The sequence below is a fragment of the Callorhinus ursinus genome, unplaced genomic scaffold (genome assembly GCF_003265705.2).
Source record: "Callorhinus ursinus isolate GAN/ISIS: 27379988/994484 unplaced genomic scaffold, GSC_fseal_2.0 scaffold5, whole genome shotgun sequence".
NCBI classification, from domain to species: domain Eukaryota; kingdom Metazoa; phylum Chordata; class Mammalia; order Carnivora; family Otariidae; genus Callorhinus; species Callorhinus ursinus.
The window spans coordinates 46,729,751-46,746,469 of record NW_027397067.1 but is presented as its reverse complement, the minus strand read 5'-3'; the positions used below and the strand labels follow the sequence as shown (position 1 = coordinate 46,746,469).

The 16,719-nt window shown below is 37.6% G+C and overlaps 1 protein-coding gene across 4 annotated transcripts in view; it reads left to right on the top strand.

The window, feature by feature from the left end:
• The window catches only part of ANKRD46 (ankyrin repeat domain 46), a 34,686-nt gene that overhangs the window by 11,747 nt on the left and 6,220 nt on the right, over positions 1 to 16,719 (top strand). Inside the window, exons 2-5 of one of the 4 annotated variants that reach the window (XM_073893050.1) lie at positions 4,264 to 4,326; positions 12,424 to 12,524; positions 14,871 to 15,208; positions 16,380 to 16,538. In XM_073893050.1, the coding sequence (XP_073749151.1) occupies positions 14,898 to 15,208; positions 16,380 to 16,538 (470 nt within the window). In that variant the 5' untranslated portion in view covers positions 4,264 to 4,326; positions 12,424 to 12,524; positions 14,871 to 14,897. Of the gene's footprint in view, positions 1 to 4,263; positions 4,327 to 5,174; positions 5,282 to 10,436; positions 10,457 to 12,423; positions 12,525 to 14,870; positions 15,209 to 16,379; positions 16,539 to 16,719 lie in introns of those variants that run through there. The other 3 variants (XM_025870916.2, XM_073893051.1, XM_025870915.2) reach the window with 3 other exon arrangements.

Here is a 16,719-nt window from a genome sequence, read left to right as displayed (position 1 = left end):
CATAATTTAACAACAGTGTGAAATACTGCGTGTGAAAACCAGTGGAGTCCAGTTGACACTTCAGTGTAAATTTATAGATTTTTTCTTTTTTTTAGATTTAAATAAATTTGTTAAAAGGTAAGATTAAAAGTGAGTTAAGGATACAAATCAAGAAGGTAAAAAGAAGAAACCACATACAAAATTTAAAGTAGAAGAAATTAAGAGAAACCAGCAGCAGTAAAACAGCAGAACTGGTTCTTTTTAAGATTATTTATTTGAGAGAGAGCAAGCACACCCATGCAGGGAGAGGGGCAAAGGGAGAGGGAGAGGTACTGTATTGGTGCAGTAACCTTACCTTCCTGTCTTTTTTTTTTTAAGTTAATTTTTTTTAGTAATCTGTACATTCAACATGGGGCTCAAACCCAACCCTGAGATCGAGTCGCATGCTCTTCGACTGAGCCAGCCAGGTCCACCAGTGCCCTCCTTGTCTTTATTATCTTAACAGATGTCGTCCTACCAAACTCCCAATCACCATCTACACTGCAACCAGATACAGATTCTTCGATTCAAGGCCCCTTTGCCATTAGGCTTCAAGCAGTCTTCCTTAGCTTAATTTCCCTGATACTGCTCTCTTCATTCTCCTAAGGATCTGGCACACTTTCCCCTCCTCCCCAACTCCATCTTTTTAAGACCAGTTTAAATATACATGCTTCATTCAACAAATAGAGTGCTGGTTGTGCACAGAAAGAACCCTCAAGCAGACTCCCCACTGAACTTGGAGCCGGATGGGGATGCAGGGCTCAATGCCAGGACTGTGAGATCATGACCTGAGCCGAAATCAAGAGTTGGCCACTTAACCAACTGAGCTACCCAGGCACCCCAGAATTGGTTCTTTAAAAAACTATTACAGACTTCTCCCAATAATGATCTAGGAAAGAAAAACAAAACAAGAAAAAGCACAAATAAACAGCATCAGAAACAATGCAGATATAATAGAGATTTTTTAGTCATGAGCGTATGTAATGAATAACATGCCAATAAATTGGAAAAGTTTAAAATAATGTCTGTGGGTCAGGAATTTGAAAGTGGCTTAGCTGAATGGTTCAGGCTCAGAGTATTTCAGTCAAGATTTCAGCCAGGGCTAGCCATGTGAAGGCTTGGCTGGCTGGGTCTGGAGGATCTTTTCCAAGGTGGCTCACTCACAAGACTGTTGGCAAAAAGCCTTGGTTCCTTGCTGTCTACTGGTAGTGCTTCATCACAGGAACCTCTGTAGTACTGCTTGGGTGCCCTCATGACATGGCAGCTGGCTTGTTTCAGAGTGAGCAATCCATGAGAGAGTAAGGAGGATTGTCTAATTTATGACCTGTCTTACGAGCCACTTCTACCATATCCTATTTGTTAGTAGTGAATTAGTAAGCCCATACTCAGGGGGAGGGTATTTTAACTCAAGCTCTTGAAGAAAGATGTAGTGAAGAATTTGCAGGCATGTTTTTAAACTAACACACTGTACTTATGTAAGTAATACAGTCATACATAGAAAATTCAAGAGAACCTACAGATGTATTAATAGAGTTAGTAAGAATTCAGCAGGGTTGCTGATGTGAGTCAGCACATATGCATCAGTTTCATTCTTTGTACTGGTAATAACCAAATTAAAGCTGTAGTAAAAAAAAGACCTCAGTCACAGCAGAAATAAAAACAGTAAGTTTTTAAAAAATAAAATGTATAAAAGATATATAAAACCTTCATGGTGAAAATTATAAAAATGTATTAAAAGATAGCAAAGAATACCCAGATAGTTCATCTTCAAGGGTATGACTTGGTATAGTAAATGAAATTTCCATGTCAAAATAATCCTGACACTCAGATGGGATAGAAGATTGCAAATAGGGGCACCTGGGTGGCTCAGTCATTAAGCATCTGCCTTCAGCTCAGGTCATGATCCCAGGGTCCTGGGATCGAGCCATCAGGCTCCCTGCTCAGTGGGAAGCCTGCTTCTCCCTCTCCCACTCCCCCTGTTTGTGCTCCTTCTCTCACTGTCTTTCTCTCTGTCAAATAAATAAAAATCTTCAAAAAAAAAAAAAAGATTGCAAATAATTGTTTTTTTAAGATTTTATTTATTTGACAGAAAGACATTGTGATATTGTTACGTATATATCCCATAGACTATTAGAACAGAGTAGAGAGCCAGAAACAGACGTATGTTGACAGAAATTTGTTGTATATTAAGAGTTACATTATCCAGTATTGTGGCTATTTAAATTTTAAATGTAAAATGCCTAGCATTAATAACTGCAGTACTGGTTCTCAGCGTTGTGGTGTGCTAATATTTAGTGCTGTTATTAAGTATTTTTGATAATATATCGTGGGGTTTAGGGGTATTTTTAAAACTTTTAAGTATTTACATCTTGGGACATACCAAGGGAATTATATGAAGAGCCATGTAGCTGAAAACTAGAGATCCTTAGTCACTAACCACTTTTTCTCATGTTGGTCCCAATGACCTGGGACTCTGGACAGTCTGTAAAAATAGTTCCATGGGAAACTGATACAGGGATTTACCAGCCCTACTCCCGTTTCTGAAAGATTCCCTAGAACTCTGAGTACATAGACTTAAACTGAGCCAACTCACAGATCTGCCATTTTAACAGGAGAGGTTTTGTGGGGGCCAGGTCTCAGTTGGAAAGAAGATTGCTATAATTCATTGTCCTTTTCACTCGGAATTACTGTTCTATTGACGAAGCTATCAAGACTGCCAATTCAGCTCTGCCTTAGAATACTGGCATTTCCCACTTTGTGCCCCGCATTTTAGGTTCCTAAGTGGCAGCATGAGGAAAGCGCCAGCCAAAAAATACAACTTCTTCCTGTAATTCTTATTTTTAATCCTCCTAAAATGGGCTAAAAAATTTAGGGAAAAAAGAATCCCTATTTCTCTTTTCTTGAACCTAGAGTCATTTGTATGTCATTCCCTATTTTCTTTTCTCTGGGTATCAGAAGATGCCTCTCCCAAATAGGTTGCCCCTAGTCCAAAGGAGGGGGCAGCAGGCAAGGAAACAAAGGCTTCCCTTAAAGTCTCAGATGTCTACTCTTCATCTTTTACTCGCTTCCTACCAAAGGTCTTATCCTTGATTCTTAGGGAATTAAGGAAAAAGAGGAAATGTCTCACACCCCAAATGGTGGTCCTTTTGTGGCTATACATAACCATGCCATTTTTAGAGGCTATTTGGTTAAGTTGGTTCCCTAGTTCTCTCTTCAGTCATTTTTTTCATCGTATATGCTTATTTACCAGGGTCCCTAGAGGTTGGAATAAGTGAGGTAAGATGTGGGTCTAATAATGATGTGTCAGGAGTTCTTGAATTTTAAGGGTCTACACAGGACATCGCTGTAAGCAGTATGGAGCTCTAGACCACAGCGATTCACGTAGCTTCACATGCAATCAGAGCACACCTCAAAAGAAGTCAACGAGATCCTCTGTGGGCTTGTATAGCCTAGGGAGGGCCCTTGTCCATCCTATGTCACTAGAATGGATGTTTTGTGTGAAGGATGCTGTACGTTCTAGCATCCATCTGGTGCACAATTTAAAGTACTAGATGGGGACAGATTACAATAGAATTGTGACAAACTGTTATGTTGAAGATAACATACCTTGTATTTCCACTGTGAATCATGAATGGAGCTAGAATCTTGAGGGTAAGGGGTAGTTTGCTTATAAAGTAGCATGTTAAGTTACAGCTTTTCTGATTCTCAGTATCCTTATATGTAAAATAAGGAGATTGGGTTGGATAATCCTAAATGGCCTTCCTGGCCATAAAAACTTTATGGAAGTATTCAAGTTTCTCCTAAGAACAGAGTCTTGTGCCTTCAAACTGTTTGAGGTGAATCTGGTTTACATTTTGTGAACTATTTAGAAAATGAGTAATTTACACCGTTGTAGTTCCTGTATTTTTAAATAACACCAAATAAATGAATAGTAGGAATGTCATTTTTTTAGAGGGGGGAGGGGCAGAGGGAGAGAGAATCTCGGTTTCACAACCCTGAAATTATGACCTGAGCCAAAATCAAGAGTCAGATGCTTAACTGACTGAGCCACCCAGGCACCCCAGGAATGTCATTTTTTTAGCACTTTAATTTTGTATAAATGAAGTCTGCTAAGGGGTTTAACGAGATTTAGATCCCGAATAGTCCTGGAATCATATTTATGCTATTAATTTGCTTGGTTAATTTTTTAATTGAGGTATAATCGACATGCAACATCATGTTAGGTAAACTTTTTTTTTTTTTAAGGAAAATTGAGCTTCATCTCAACTCTGAATTTTCACTTGTTAAGAATTATTGAGAATGATAATGGTAAGTAACTGAAATAAAACAAAGAGAAGAGAGCCTGGCTAGTTCATTCAGTAGAGCACTGGTCTCTTGATATCAGGATTGTGAGTTTGAGCCCCACATTGGGTGTAGAGATTACTAAAATAAGTAAGTAAGTAAGTAAACTTTAAAAACAAAAACAAAAGAAAAAAACGAAACAAAAACTTCCAAGGTGCTCCCTCCTCTTGCTCTATTCTTGTCCTGGATGCTGAAGTTGCACTTGAAGCCCAGGTAGGCCACAAGGTGGCACCATTAGGTCATAAATAAAGTGCTGCTGTTACAGGAAAAACCTGATTTTTAAAAAAAAAAATCACTTTATTACAAAAATAATACATATGCATGAAAGACTTCAGATTGACCTTCCAGTGCTTACTTACTATCTTTATTATATAATTACAAATTATAAACTGAAGACTTCCCTATGGGGGCAAGTCCCTTGCTAAGAATTTTAAACAGGCTAAAATTACACAGTAAAGATTTTGGAAAATATTGAAAGATATTAGAATAAAATAAAATACCCACGGTACCAGTACTCCATTTGTGAACAATTAATTTTTATTTTAAGCCAATATTTTTCCAAAAGTTGAATTGAACTGTTAAAATAATGCAAAAATACAAGTGACACAAACACTGGAAGAAATATATATCAGAAATCCTTGTTTTTTTTGTTTTTTGTTTTTTTTCTGATGATGAGAAAGAAAAATTTAGACAAGTATTTTCTCGCTATCCCAATGAGTAAGAAATACATGAGAATAATGACTCCAGGAATTTAGTCACTTCCTATAAAGTAGAAAATACTTCCAAATATTTTGATGTTGTTTTCTCACACTTAGAAAAGATTACTTTGAGAAGATTGCAAAGAGTTAATTCAGAATATATGACTGAATGTTTCCTGTAAACATGTGACCGATGTTTCCTGTAAAGAAAGAAACATTTCCAGGTATTTATTTTTCTGCAGTTCGAAAAATTTGCTTTGAATGAAATTATTATAAGGAGTTAATTCAGAGTGTGTGGGCTAGACTAATGTTTCCCTTTATGTAATCTTTGATGAAAAATTTCCTAAACTAATTAATTATATGAAAAAGAATCTTATGAAAGCAAACTTGGTACCATTTTTTTTTGCCCATAAAATGAGTACTTACCTTATATATAAGGCTTATCTGAGGATTAAATCAGTCATTCCAGGAAAAACACTTAAATAGTGCCTGGAATATAATAACTTAATGAATGTTAAATATTATGTATCTCATGTTGCTGAGCAGTTGCATAGTAATAGCAGACATATGAACAAATCCTTGTTTTTATTTCATTAAGCTTTCTTTCCTGAGAACGTTTACTAAGTAATGCCTGATTAGCCTACTTTCAGTTATTATATGAACTTAAACATAATGAACTGACCTTTAGTAGCATTCTGTAATTCACACATTTCAAATTAACCTCACCTTTATTGCTTTAATAAAGTTTTAATTATGAAGTAATCGGTAGCTTGGCATTGAAGAAATCACAACATTGAGAATTTTAAACAAATCAAGTTAGATTTGGAAATACCACAAAATGAGATGTAAAGTAAAAATGTATCTATAGTAGATCCAGATATATCTAAAAATTACTCTTTTTGAACTTCTGTTAGTTATTTTTGAGACTTGGAAGTAAAATTCAGAAGGTTCTACTTATAAACTTCCTCCTTTACATGTTCTTCATGGTGCTGGAATAGCCTAAAGGATAATATTCTCAATTCTGTTTTTTAATTTACTTCCATGCTTTCAAAAAGGGGGCTACCTTTTTTCTTTTTTAAGAACTCAAAACAAATATCCACATATTTTGCCCAGATACCTCAAAGGGTAAGAATTGAGATTCTAGCCATACAATCTATGAGAATTTATTTCCCCGGCCCTTTTAAGACAATCTTCCAAAAAATCGGTAAGTAAGGATTCTAAAAGGGATTCAAATTAAAGTGAACTGTAGTTTAAGATGAACTGTACACCAGAATCTTTGACGTTTTATTGTGAGCAAAGCAAGCGTTGCATCAAGATTGCTGTCAAAGTAAAACTACTGTCCATAAAGAAGTAAGACTAGGGGCATCTGGGTGACTCGGTTGAGCATCCATCCGACTCTTGATTTTGGCTCAGGTCATGATCTCAGGGTCATCTGAGATCTAACCCCCCCCCCCCAAGTGGGACTCGGGTCTCAGCAGGGAGTCTGCTTGAGATTTCTCTCCCACTCCCTCGTTCCTCCCCCGCCCCCCATGCGCTCTCTCTCTCAAATAAATAAATCTTTAAAAAAAAAAAAAAGACTAATTCCACATTATAACTGGATCCGTGTCACATCTTTTAAATACATTGCCTGAGAATCTATTATGATAGTCAGATTTTGACCAAAAATACTGTTTTAAAAGTCTCTTAGACTATGCTTTTTTTTTTTTTTTTTAAGATTTACTTATTTTAGAGAGAGTGAGCAGGGGGAGGGGCAGAGAAAGGGGTAGACAAGCAGAGTACCCCCTGAGCAGGGAGCCCCACGCAGGGCTTGATCCCAGGAACCTGAGATCATGACCTGAGCCGAAACCAAGAGTGGTCACTTGACCAACTGAGCCACCCAGGCGCCCCTCTTAGACTATGTTTTGATTGGCTTAAAATGTCAATGAGTTTAAATTCGGGTAAGAGGAAAAATGCAAAGCAAATTTTTCTTAATGTACTAAGGAATTTAGTAAGAAAATTATGGAAAATTATAGAGTATTATAGAATACAACCAATAAAAATTGTTTTTGGAAGACCGGTAACGTGGAAGGATGTTCATGATATAGTAAGTAAAAAAGTTTAACATTTATATTTATAGTATGAATTAAATATATATTCATACAGGAAAAAAAAGGCTGGAGGACCATAGTGCCAAAATAGTAATAATAGTTATTTCTAGTTGGTAGGATTATGGGTAACTTATATTTTCTTCTCTTTGTTCATATTTATTTTCTTAATAAATTTACAATAAATTATAGAATTGGTCATAAAAATGTTACCTTAAAATCTAGTTAAGATGGGGGTGCCTGGGTGGCTCAGTCAGTTAAGCGTCTGCCTTCGGTTCAGGTCATGATTCTGGAGTTCCAGGATCGAGCCCCGGATTGGGCTCCCCGCTCAGTGGGGAGTCTGCTTCTCCCTCTGCCCCTCAGCCTGTTCATGTTCAATCTCTCTTTCTCTCTCTCTCTCAAATAAATAAAATCTTAAAAAATGAAATCTTGTTAAGATGAGCTTAATTGAGTGTATAATCCGCAAAGAATTATTTGGATTCTCCTATGTCTTGATTTCAAAAAAAATGTGCCAGGCACTATGTAATCTGCAAGGATAGATACACAGACATCTCAGACCCATTTCTTGCATTTTAGAGACAAGGTCTGGCAGGAATTTTTGCAAACAGTTGTGAACATGCAACCGAGCTTTGTATGAGCCATTTCTACTGATTATCTTGGATAACTATATAGAGGTGGCATGGCATATTAGAAATATTGTAGACTAAATTTGAAGCCCACTCTTAACAGCAGTGTGGCCTTAGACTCATTAACCTCTCTGAGCCTTGGAAATTATTAAGACCACTCTATTAGGGAAATACAGCTATTGAAGATAAGCAGGCTGAAAAAATATATTTTAACGTTTTGAGAAGGAATTAAATTGTTAAAATTTTTACTTCTGCAGAGCTAGATTTCTTTTAGATGTGGCTTTTTCCCCTTGCCTAATATCTGGATCTGTACAGCACTTGGATTTTAAGAACAGTAATTCTAAAGTGCTAGCAGGATTTAATGACTTCATTGGAAGTTCTTATTTTATGGTTCTTTGAAGTTATTTTTATATTTTAAAACAACTGTATCCTTTTAAAAGGTTAAGAATAACCACATGAGGTATAGAGAATCCAGATTTGGGTTTCCATTTACTGTATATGCTCTTAAGTTTTAGTACTTTTCTATGACTTTAGAAAATGTAGGCAGTCCCCTCTGATAATGTGTCTCTCCAGGTATGCCATTTTTCCCTTGCATTTTGCTGAAGTGTCTGGTTCTTTGATCTCTAATCAAAGTTGCTTGTAGGCATAGTGTCATTCCATTTGAACCAAGAATATGGCACTTAGTCTTGCCTTTCCCAGTGGCCTTTCAAAATGAAAAGTAAATACATTATGGTTGGTGATATTAGATATAGAAGACCAATTTAAAGTTAGGTTTAATGAGTATATATTAAAATACGACAGGTTTTCTCCATTAGCTCTTAACCATCAAGAATACTATCTTAAAGTTATGTAGTTATGACCCAATATTAACATAAAAAAACGATTATTAACTAGAACTTCCCATCAGGTCAGTGACTCACATGCTTCCACTAAAACCTCCTTATTGTTTTGTCATTTGGATTGAGACAAGCGCTGTGTGGTATTAGGAGCTCTTGTTACTGATATCTAGGAGACTGCTCCATCCTCAAGTATGAGTGGCTCCATCCTCATGAAGTCTTTTAGGCTGTGCCAACCCTCCAAGACGTGACCACCCAGAGTTCTCCTTTTAACAATCCCATGGAATTGGCCTCTGAAGTAGTCACCGTCCCTCATGGACACTGTCCCTTAGGAACATGGTGAACAAGGAGAGGATTTTCTGGGGCTTGACTGTTCCCACAATTGACTGTTCTTGTGGGTTTTCCCCTGCCAGGAACCAGTTCTCTTTTCCTTTCTTGGACTTCTTTACTCTCCACTAGAGGTCACCCCATTGCTAGATGCTGCTCTGTTAGCAGGGGATCAGTGCTCAATGTTCCACGCAGGCTGTTTTCAGTACATAAAGAACTGTCTCCCCAGAGCTGTGCCCATCCTCAGGAAGGTAGTAACTATTAATTTTTGAGTACTTAAGTCACACAACTAGTAAGTAGCTGAACCGGTGTTCAAACCCCAGCAGTCTAGCTCCAGATACATTCTGGGAGAGGTAGCCAAGCTCTTTAAACAGCCTCTGACACTAGAAAAACTGCGTCTCTGGAGCATTGTACACTCCGGAAAGTAGTCCCTCAGGAAGTCAGACCATATCTTCTCTCTCTCTCTCTCTCTCCTGCTCTTCCTACCTTGAAAAGCAGTCTTCGCTATGCTTCGCTTTTATGTTCATTTACAGGGGAACAGACTCAGCCCTCTTTGGATCTTGAAAGATACCAGTTCAGTGTTCATAATCACACATTCATGTTTCTAACTCTACTTGTGGAGTGGTTCTTACTACACACTACCTTTGGTAAATACCAGGGCCCTTATTAATGCTTAATCCAACAAACTCTTCCATAAAAAACCTCTCACTGTCCTGGTTGCCTGAGCCATCCAGACAGATGATCCCAAAGAAGACCTTTCTTTTTTTCTTTTCTTTTCTTTCCTTTACTTTTTTTGCATGGGGACAGTAGGCACCTTCAGACTTGACTCTTTTTTTTTTTTTTTAAGATTTTTATTTATTTGAGAGAGAGAGCACAAGAGAGCATGAGAGAGCACAGGTAGAGGGAAGGGCAGAGGGACAAGCAGACTCCCCGCTGAGCAGGGAGCTGGATGCAGGGCTCAAACCCAAGACCCTGGGATGAGAACTTGAGCTGAAGGCAGACACTTAACTGACTGAGCCACCCAGGCGCCCCATCAACGGTCTTTGAGTCCAAACCTTTAAGCCTCCATACCAGCAGTTGCACTCCTGGCCATTTGTCCTAGAGAAATGAAGATGTTTGTTCACATAAAAATATGTACCTGAATGTTTTAGAAGCTTTAACATAACACCCCCAGACTGGAGACAACCACATGTCCTTCAAAAGGTGAATGGCTAAACAAGCTGTGGTACATTCATACCATGGAACACTATTCCACAATAGAAAAAATGATACTATTGATATACACAACAACCTGAATGAATCCTCAGAGAATTATGTTGAGTGAAAAAAAACCCAAAAGGTTACATACTGTATGGTTCCATTTATATAACATTCTTGAAATGACAGAATTCTAGAACTGGAAGACAGGATAGTGGTTTCCAGGGGATAAGGTGGGGTGGGGGTGGGAGGGAAGTAGGTGTGGCTGTAAAAGGGCAATATGAGAGAGCTCTGCGGTGATGGAAATGTTCTAGATCTTAATTAGCAATGTCAGTATCTTAGTTGTGATATTATAGTATTGTGAGATAGTAACATCAGGGGAAACTGGGTAAAAGTACACACGATCTCTGTGTACTGTTTCTTTCAACTTCGTGTGAATCGACAATTATCTCAAAAAGTTTAATTTAAAAATCTTTAGTCCTCTTCACTCTTTGAACCATAGTTAATATGTGTTCTAAGTTTTACTCACTTTCATAACTTATTGAGAAGCTGTTAATAGATTTCTAGTGATTAACTTCTAATTGGGGTCTTAGATCTTCTTGGAGGTTTCAAGTATAATTAGGTCTAACGCATTTGTGTAATAATAAGTTTGAAATTACATAAATCTGCAATTTGATCAAATGTACTTTCTTTTGGGGCTTGTCATCAGAAGAAAATGGCAGAAGCATTGTCTTGTGAATTTAAAGAAACTTTCTTGTGAAATTTTTTTAAGTTTTTATTTAAATTCCAGTTAGGTAACATACAGTGTAATATTAATTTTGGGCATACAATATAGTGATTCAACACTTCCATACAGCACTCAGTGCTCATCACAACAAGTGCATTCCTAAATCCCCATCACCTATTTAATCCATCCCCCACCCACTGCCCTTCTGGTCACCACCAGTTTAGGAACTTTCTTACGAATTTAACAGGTCATTTGAAGGGGTAACTATATAATCTATAATTCTGTCTCCAAATGAGAAGCAAAGCTTGACCTTTTCGTAATGCGAACCCTACTATCTTCAGAATTCTAACACCTGTACCATTTTAACATTGAAAATCATCTATTAGAGGTTTAGTCATGAAGATCCAGCCCCAAGTGGTCATGATAAGAAAGTAAAGGTACTATACTTTGGGTGAATTCAGAATATTTGTGCAAAGAAATTAAGTAGCTCAGTAATCTGAAGTTTGTCTAAATTGGTACATAAAATTTGTCAGCCCTCATCTTCCAGTCTAGCACTGGTAACCCTTATGATACAACCTGACTTAATGTATTTAAATGGAGCCTCATAAAATACCATTAATTATTTCTCATATAAGTTTATTTAAAGGGATTTGATAAAAATTGAGCATGAATGACCAGTAAAAGCTTAATCTGAGTCTCGACCTGAGCTACAAATTCGGGATTTAGTCTTTATATCCTACCACTTAGCATAGTATTTGCCATATTTTGAGCACATAGTAACTTAGTTTCATGAATTAGTACTGATTTTTTGTGGTCCCTACTGCCTGTACATGGCCCTTGTTCCACAGTCCCTCACAAGAAGAGTACAGTGGGGCAGACAAGGTACTTGAGATGTCTGAGTGCAGAGGGGAAACCTGAGGGGGTCCCCGCAAGAGCATGAAGGTGAGGCAGCAGCACATTTCAGGAGAAGCAGGGTCTGGCGTGTGGAAAAGGCTACAGATAGATTTGGGCCAATTTTTCTTTCACACTGAAAAGCAAAGGGGGCAGAGGATCAATCTCATGGGGAGATTTAAGTACCAGCATTCAGGATGGATTAGAAATATTTTTTCTTAAATGTGTCCTCTTTGGTTTAGATATAAGTATTGGTTCTTTTTACTTTTCCCCCCATGCAAATAGCATTTTATTTCTAGAAATGCTCTTGTGGGCTACTCTGAGATCTAAGCACCATTTATAATGTGAAAAATGTGCATTCTGAATTCCAGGGACTTAGCATGGATTTTCAGAGTCCAGTTTGTTCTCTGCTGATGGCACATAATTTGATTCTTTTTCTTTTATCTTTCTGACCATGCGTTCTTGTTTGTGGGCAACAGAGCCACTCCTTAGGAGGCCTTCTGTTCTCCTTTTTCCCTGTTTTATCACTTGTCAGTTACTACTGGCCTCGCAAATTGATGCCTTACCCATAGATTTTCTGGAGAATATTCACAGACCCCACCAGCTTGTCTGTGTTTAATAGAACAGCTAGACTTCATGTCACACCCTTGTTATAACTAAAGTTTTTATTTACTGTAGATCCTTGCTGTCACATTTCTGGATATTCTGTTGAACCTTCTTAAGAATTCAGAGAAACTGCTGGCTGACCACTGAAAGAAAGATATAATCTTCAGGCTTACGTGAGTATTTTTCTGCTGTCAACTTCCTCAGAGTATGTGAAAGCTTCGATGCCTTGCTTTATATAAGGCAGATACAGTTCTGTGATCAAGATGAAAAATGTTATCTATCATTGGCCTTATTAAATTTGGGGGTAAAGTTAGTTTCTCAAGGACACAAAGAAAAATACACCATACTTATTCTCACTTCATAAATAAACAAGGAAAGCTTTTTTTTTTTTTCCCACTGAGCCAACATTCAAAAGAATCCCAAGTCTTCAAACCACAAGAATTCTTACTGTGTTAGAAACAAAAATATCAAGTAGCTTGTTTTTCATTATCTATTCTTACAGAATTCAACCAAAACATGTTATCTCTTGAAAAGCACTTGATATGTGGTATTTTAGTTTTTTAAAAATGCTTCTGATAGCTTTGTCCTTTTTAGTGATCTAATCTAGGGAATACTGTAGGGGGAAATAGAGAGGCTACCCTCTAAAGAGAATTCTTGACTATTTTAATGAACAATTTCTTCTCAATGGGTTAATTTCTTTAAAAAGCATTATATATGTCATAATCTGGAGTCTGTTTTATCTTGATCTCTATAATTCTTAATCCTCAGCAGATTTTTCCCATATTTAGAATTAGCCTTAACAACTCCTTCTCACCTGTTGGATGCAGCGGGTCATTAAGTTGTGCTAATTCTGTCTTCTCTGTCCCTCTCCATTGTGCTCCCTTTTCTCTAACACGGCCTCAGATCCGGCTGTCATCATTTCTTGACTGGATTTCTGCAGTGACCTGCTGATTGATCATCTCCCAGTCCCCGGCCTTGACCCCCTCTAATCTACCGTCTCCCTGTGGCTGACAGAGTAATCTTTCTGAAAGACTAATATAGTAAGACCATGCCATTTCCTTGGCTTGAAATCTTTCAATGACTCCTTTCTAAAATTCAGTATAATAACCCTTACCATAGAGTTGTTAGGAAGATGAAATAAAATGCATTAGGTACCCTTGGTGTGATGCCTAGCTTGGAACAGGCCCTCAGTGTGTGTGAATGTTTCCCCTTTGCACAGAGAACCCGTGGAGGCAGCAGAGCTCTAGGGGCAAGTAGCTCATGTATGGAGGGACCGTGGCTCTGCTGGGAAACCAGGCCAAAAGGAGTGGGGGCCAGGAATCTCACCAAACTCCGAAGCCATGCTTTCCTGAATCCCCTTGAGGTCAGACACAAGAATAGATTGGTCTAACATCCAGTTCCATCAGTGTTCCAGAAAGAAGACTTTGTTTGACAAATTACAAGCCAACCCTGTCTGTGACTAAGCTTTTGTGACTGTAGAGTGAGGGAGTCATCTCTATAAACACATTGGTCTCTGCCTTTGTGTTTTCTTCTTTTGTTTCTTCTTTTGTTTTCTTCTTTATTTTCTCTTCAATTTCTTAGTAAGGTTTCTTTTGTCAGACTTGAACTTTCCTTAAATGAACCAAGAGGAGGTCAGGGAGACACACACATACACATACACAGACGAAGAGACTGCTGGGGCAAGGAAGTATCAGTGAAAGAGGTGTGGATGCGCTGGAGAGGCTAGGTTACTCAGATGGATGAAATTTGTAGGGTGGACACAGCTGGGATTGCTGCCTTTGTCCTGCTTCTGAATTCCCAGACAGACCTGTTTTTCTTCATCTCTCAGTCTTCAGACAATGGGAGTTTGGCAAAATCAGATATTTAGATAACCACAGAATAGAATCAATACTGTAAAAGACAGTCTGAATTGATTTCATGGTATTTGCAATTTTTAAATTCAGTTTGTTGCTTTTCTTAGCTTTTCTCCTTCCCCTGAAAATTGAAGTTTGTGCTATAGACAGAACATTCAGCAGGTCTTTATTGAATATGAATTAATTTATTTCATTGTTTTTTCTTGCTGATTTAGTTAACTTTTGAGCTATGTAGAATATATCAAATATGATAAAAGGCAAATATGTGAAAGAGAGTTAACTTTGTTTTAAATAAGAATCTCTACCAGCAGTAGCGTGTGTTTGAAGTTTACGGATCATGTTATGTATGTCTTCTGACAATGCAATAAACTTTAAGTGATTATATTTTGCTTACCTTTAAAAATCTCTTAATCTTTTTATTTAATGAAAAGCAAAATAAAGCTTTATAGTAATTTAATTGCAATTTTGATCAAGTAGATATGAAGAAAATAAGACATTTTATTGAGAAATAAAATATAATTGAAAACTTTGTTGTTGTTTCTGTTTGGTGAGGTAATTTATTAGAGGCAGGAGGCCAAGAAGGGTAAGAAATAGTGCTTCTCTAAATGACTTCATTGTCTTCATTTAGTTTGGCTTCACCGAATCTCACCTCATATTTCATTACAGGCATAGTCCATCTGCTCCATCAGAATAATGTCCTACGTTTTTGTAAATGATTCGTCTCAGACTAATGTGCCCTTGCTACAAGCCTGTATTGATGGAGACTTTAACTATTCCAAGCGGCTTTTGGAAAGTGGCTTTGACCCAAATATTCGTGACAGCAGGGGCAGAACAGGCCTTCACCTCGCAGCAGCTAGAGGGAACGTTGACATCTGCCAACTGTTGCATAAATTTGGTGCTGATCTTCTGGCCACAGATTATCAAGGAAACACAGCCCTGCATCTCTGTGGCCATGTGGATACTATTCAGTTCTTAGTTTCCAATGGACTCAAAATTGATATTTGGTAAGTCCTCTGTGGTTTTTGAAATCTAGTCATTTCTTCCCGTTAGTTTGTCAGCCAGTGGTCCAGTCTCAGAGTCTGTCGATTCTGCTTTCTCGTTGATCATCTGCAGTGACAAGTTCCACAAGGCATGGAGGACAAGGTAATCTTGTTAGGGGAGTGAGGAAACAAGAGACTGACTTCTAGATTTATGCCGAAACAGTGCAGGTTTTTCTATGAAAACAGTGGTGAGGTTCTGCTACCAATAATTGTGTATTGTCAGATAAGGGAAAAAGAAGAAAAGAACTAACATTTGCTGGAAATCTGTTATGGACCAGGCACTGTGTTTATTTAGCTCATTTAATCCTTAGAATGAATAGCTCTTGAGGTCGGTGTTATCTTCATTTTACAGATGCAGTAGTTGAGACAAGAAGGGTTTAAACAAAGAGGTCACACAGCTGGAATTTGAACCTAGTTCTGCCTGATTCCAAAGTGTTTGTCTTCTGTCATATAATATACCATGCTAGCTTCATAATCTCTCGGGCTCAGAGTCCTTTTTATGCTGAACAGTTTGAAGAAGGGTTTGTTTTAGTGATACCTTGTCTCTAGAGTGGAAAAGATGTGAGACCATCTTTAAAACTGAGCTTGACATTTAGACTACACTTACATGTTGCCGTGATTTACTGGTCCCTAAATCTGAAAAAGACAGTAAATGTGATGGACAAATGTGGTGGGAATTGGCTATGGGAGTCACTATTACTTGGCTGTCTTCTCTTATTAGTGTTAAATAGGTAGGTGAACCAAAGCAGCTTATTTGGTTGCTTTGGGCTTTTATTTGTTTTTAATTCTTAGACTTTTCTTTTTTTCAATATGCTCTATTGCCATAAAATGTAAATGTCAGGTAAGAATGAATCTAGAATCTAGAACTTTCCAGTTAATTTCTAAGAAAATGTCCTCTTTTTCTTTTATTTATTCTCATGTATTTACTCTTTTGCCTCTATATTCTTTTTCCTCTTTCCCTATAAGGAAAAAAAATAGGTTTACTCAGAATTCAAGTTCCAGTTCAACCATTGGTTCTGCTCTGGGCTTTGAGTTAATTCGGCCCATGCCTTTGTCACTGAGATCTCCACAAGTGGGTACTAACAATATAATCCAACTGTTATGATGACCTCTTTATATTTATGAACTTTTTTAGTAATCATCAAGGTGCTACACCCTTGGTTCTGGCAAAGCGCAGAGGAGTGAATAAAGATGTCATCCGATTGCTGGAATCTTTGGAAGAACAAGAGGTAAAAGGGTTTAACAGAGGAACTCACTCAAAACTGGAGACCATGCAGACAGCTGAGAGTGAAAGGTACTTAACAATGTAGTTTTTTAAGGGGCAAGTCACTTTAAGTCTTTGGATCTTTTATGACAACTTTGGGAGCTTTCTATTTATTTGCTTTCAAGTACAGAGCTTTGATACTTTCTTTGAACTTTATATAGGTCCGTATGGCTCCAGATTACAATTGAGAAGCTATTAACAGAAAGTACTA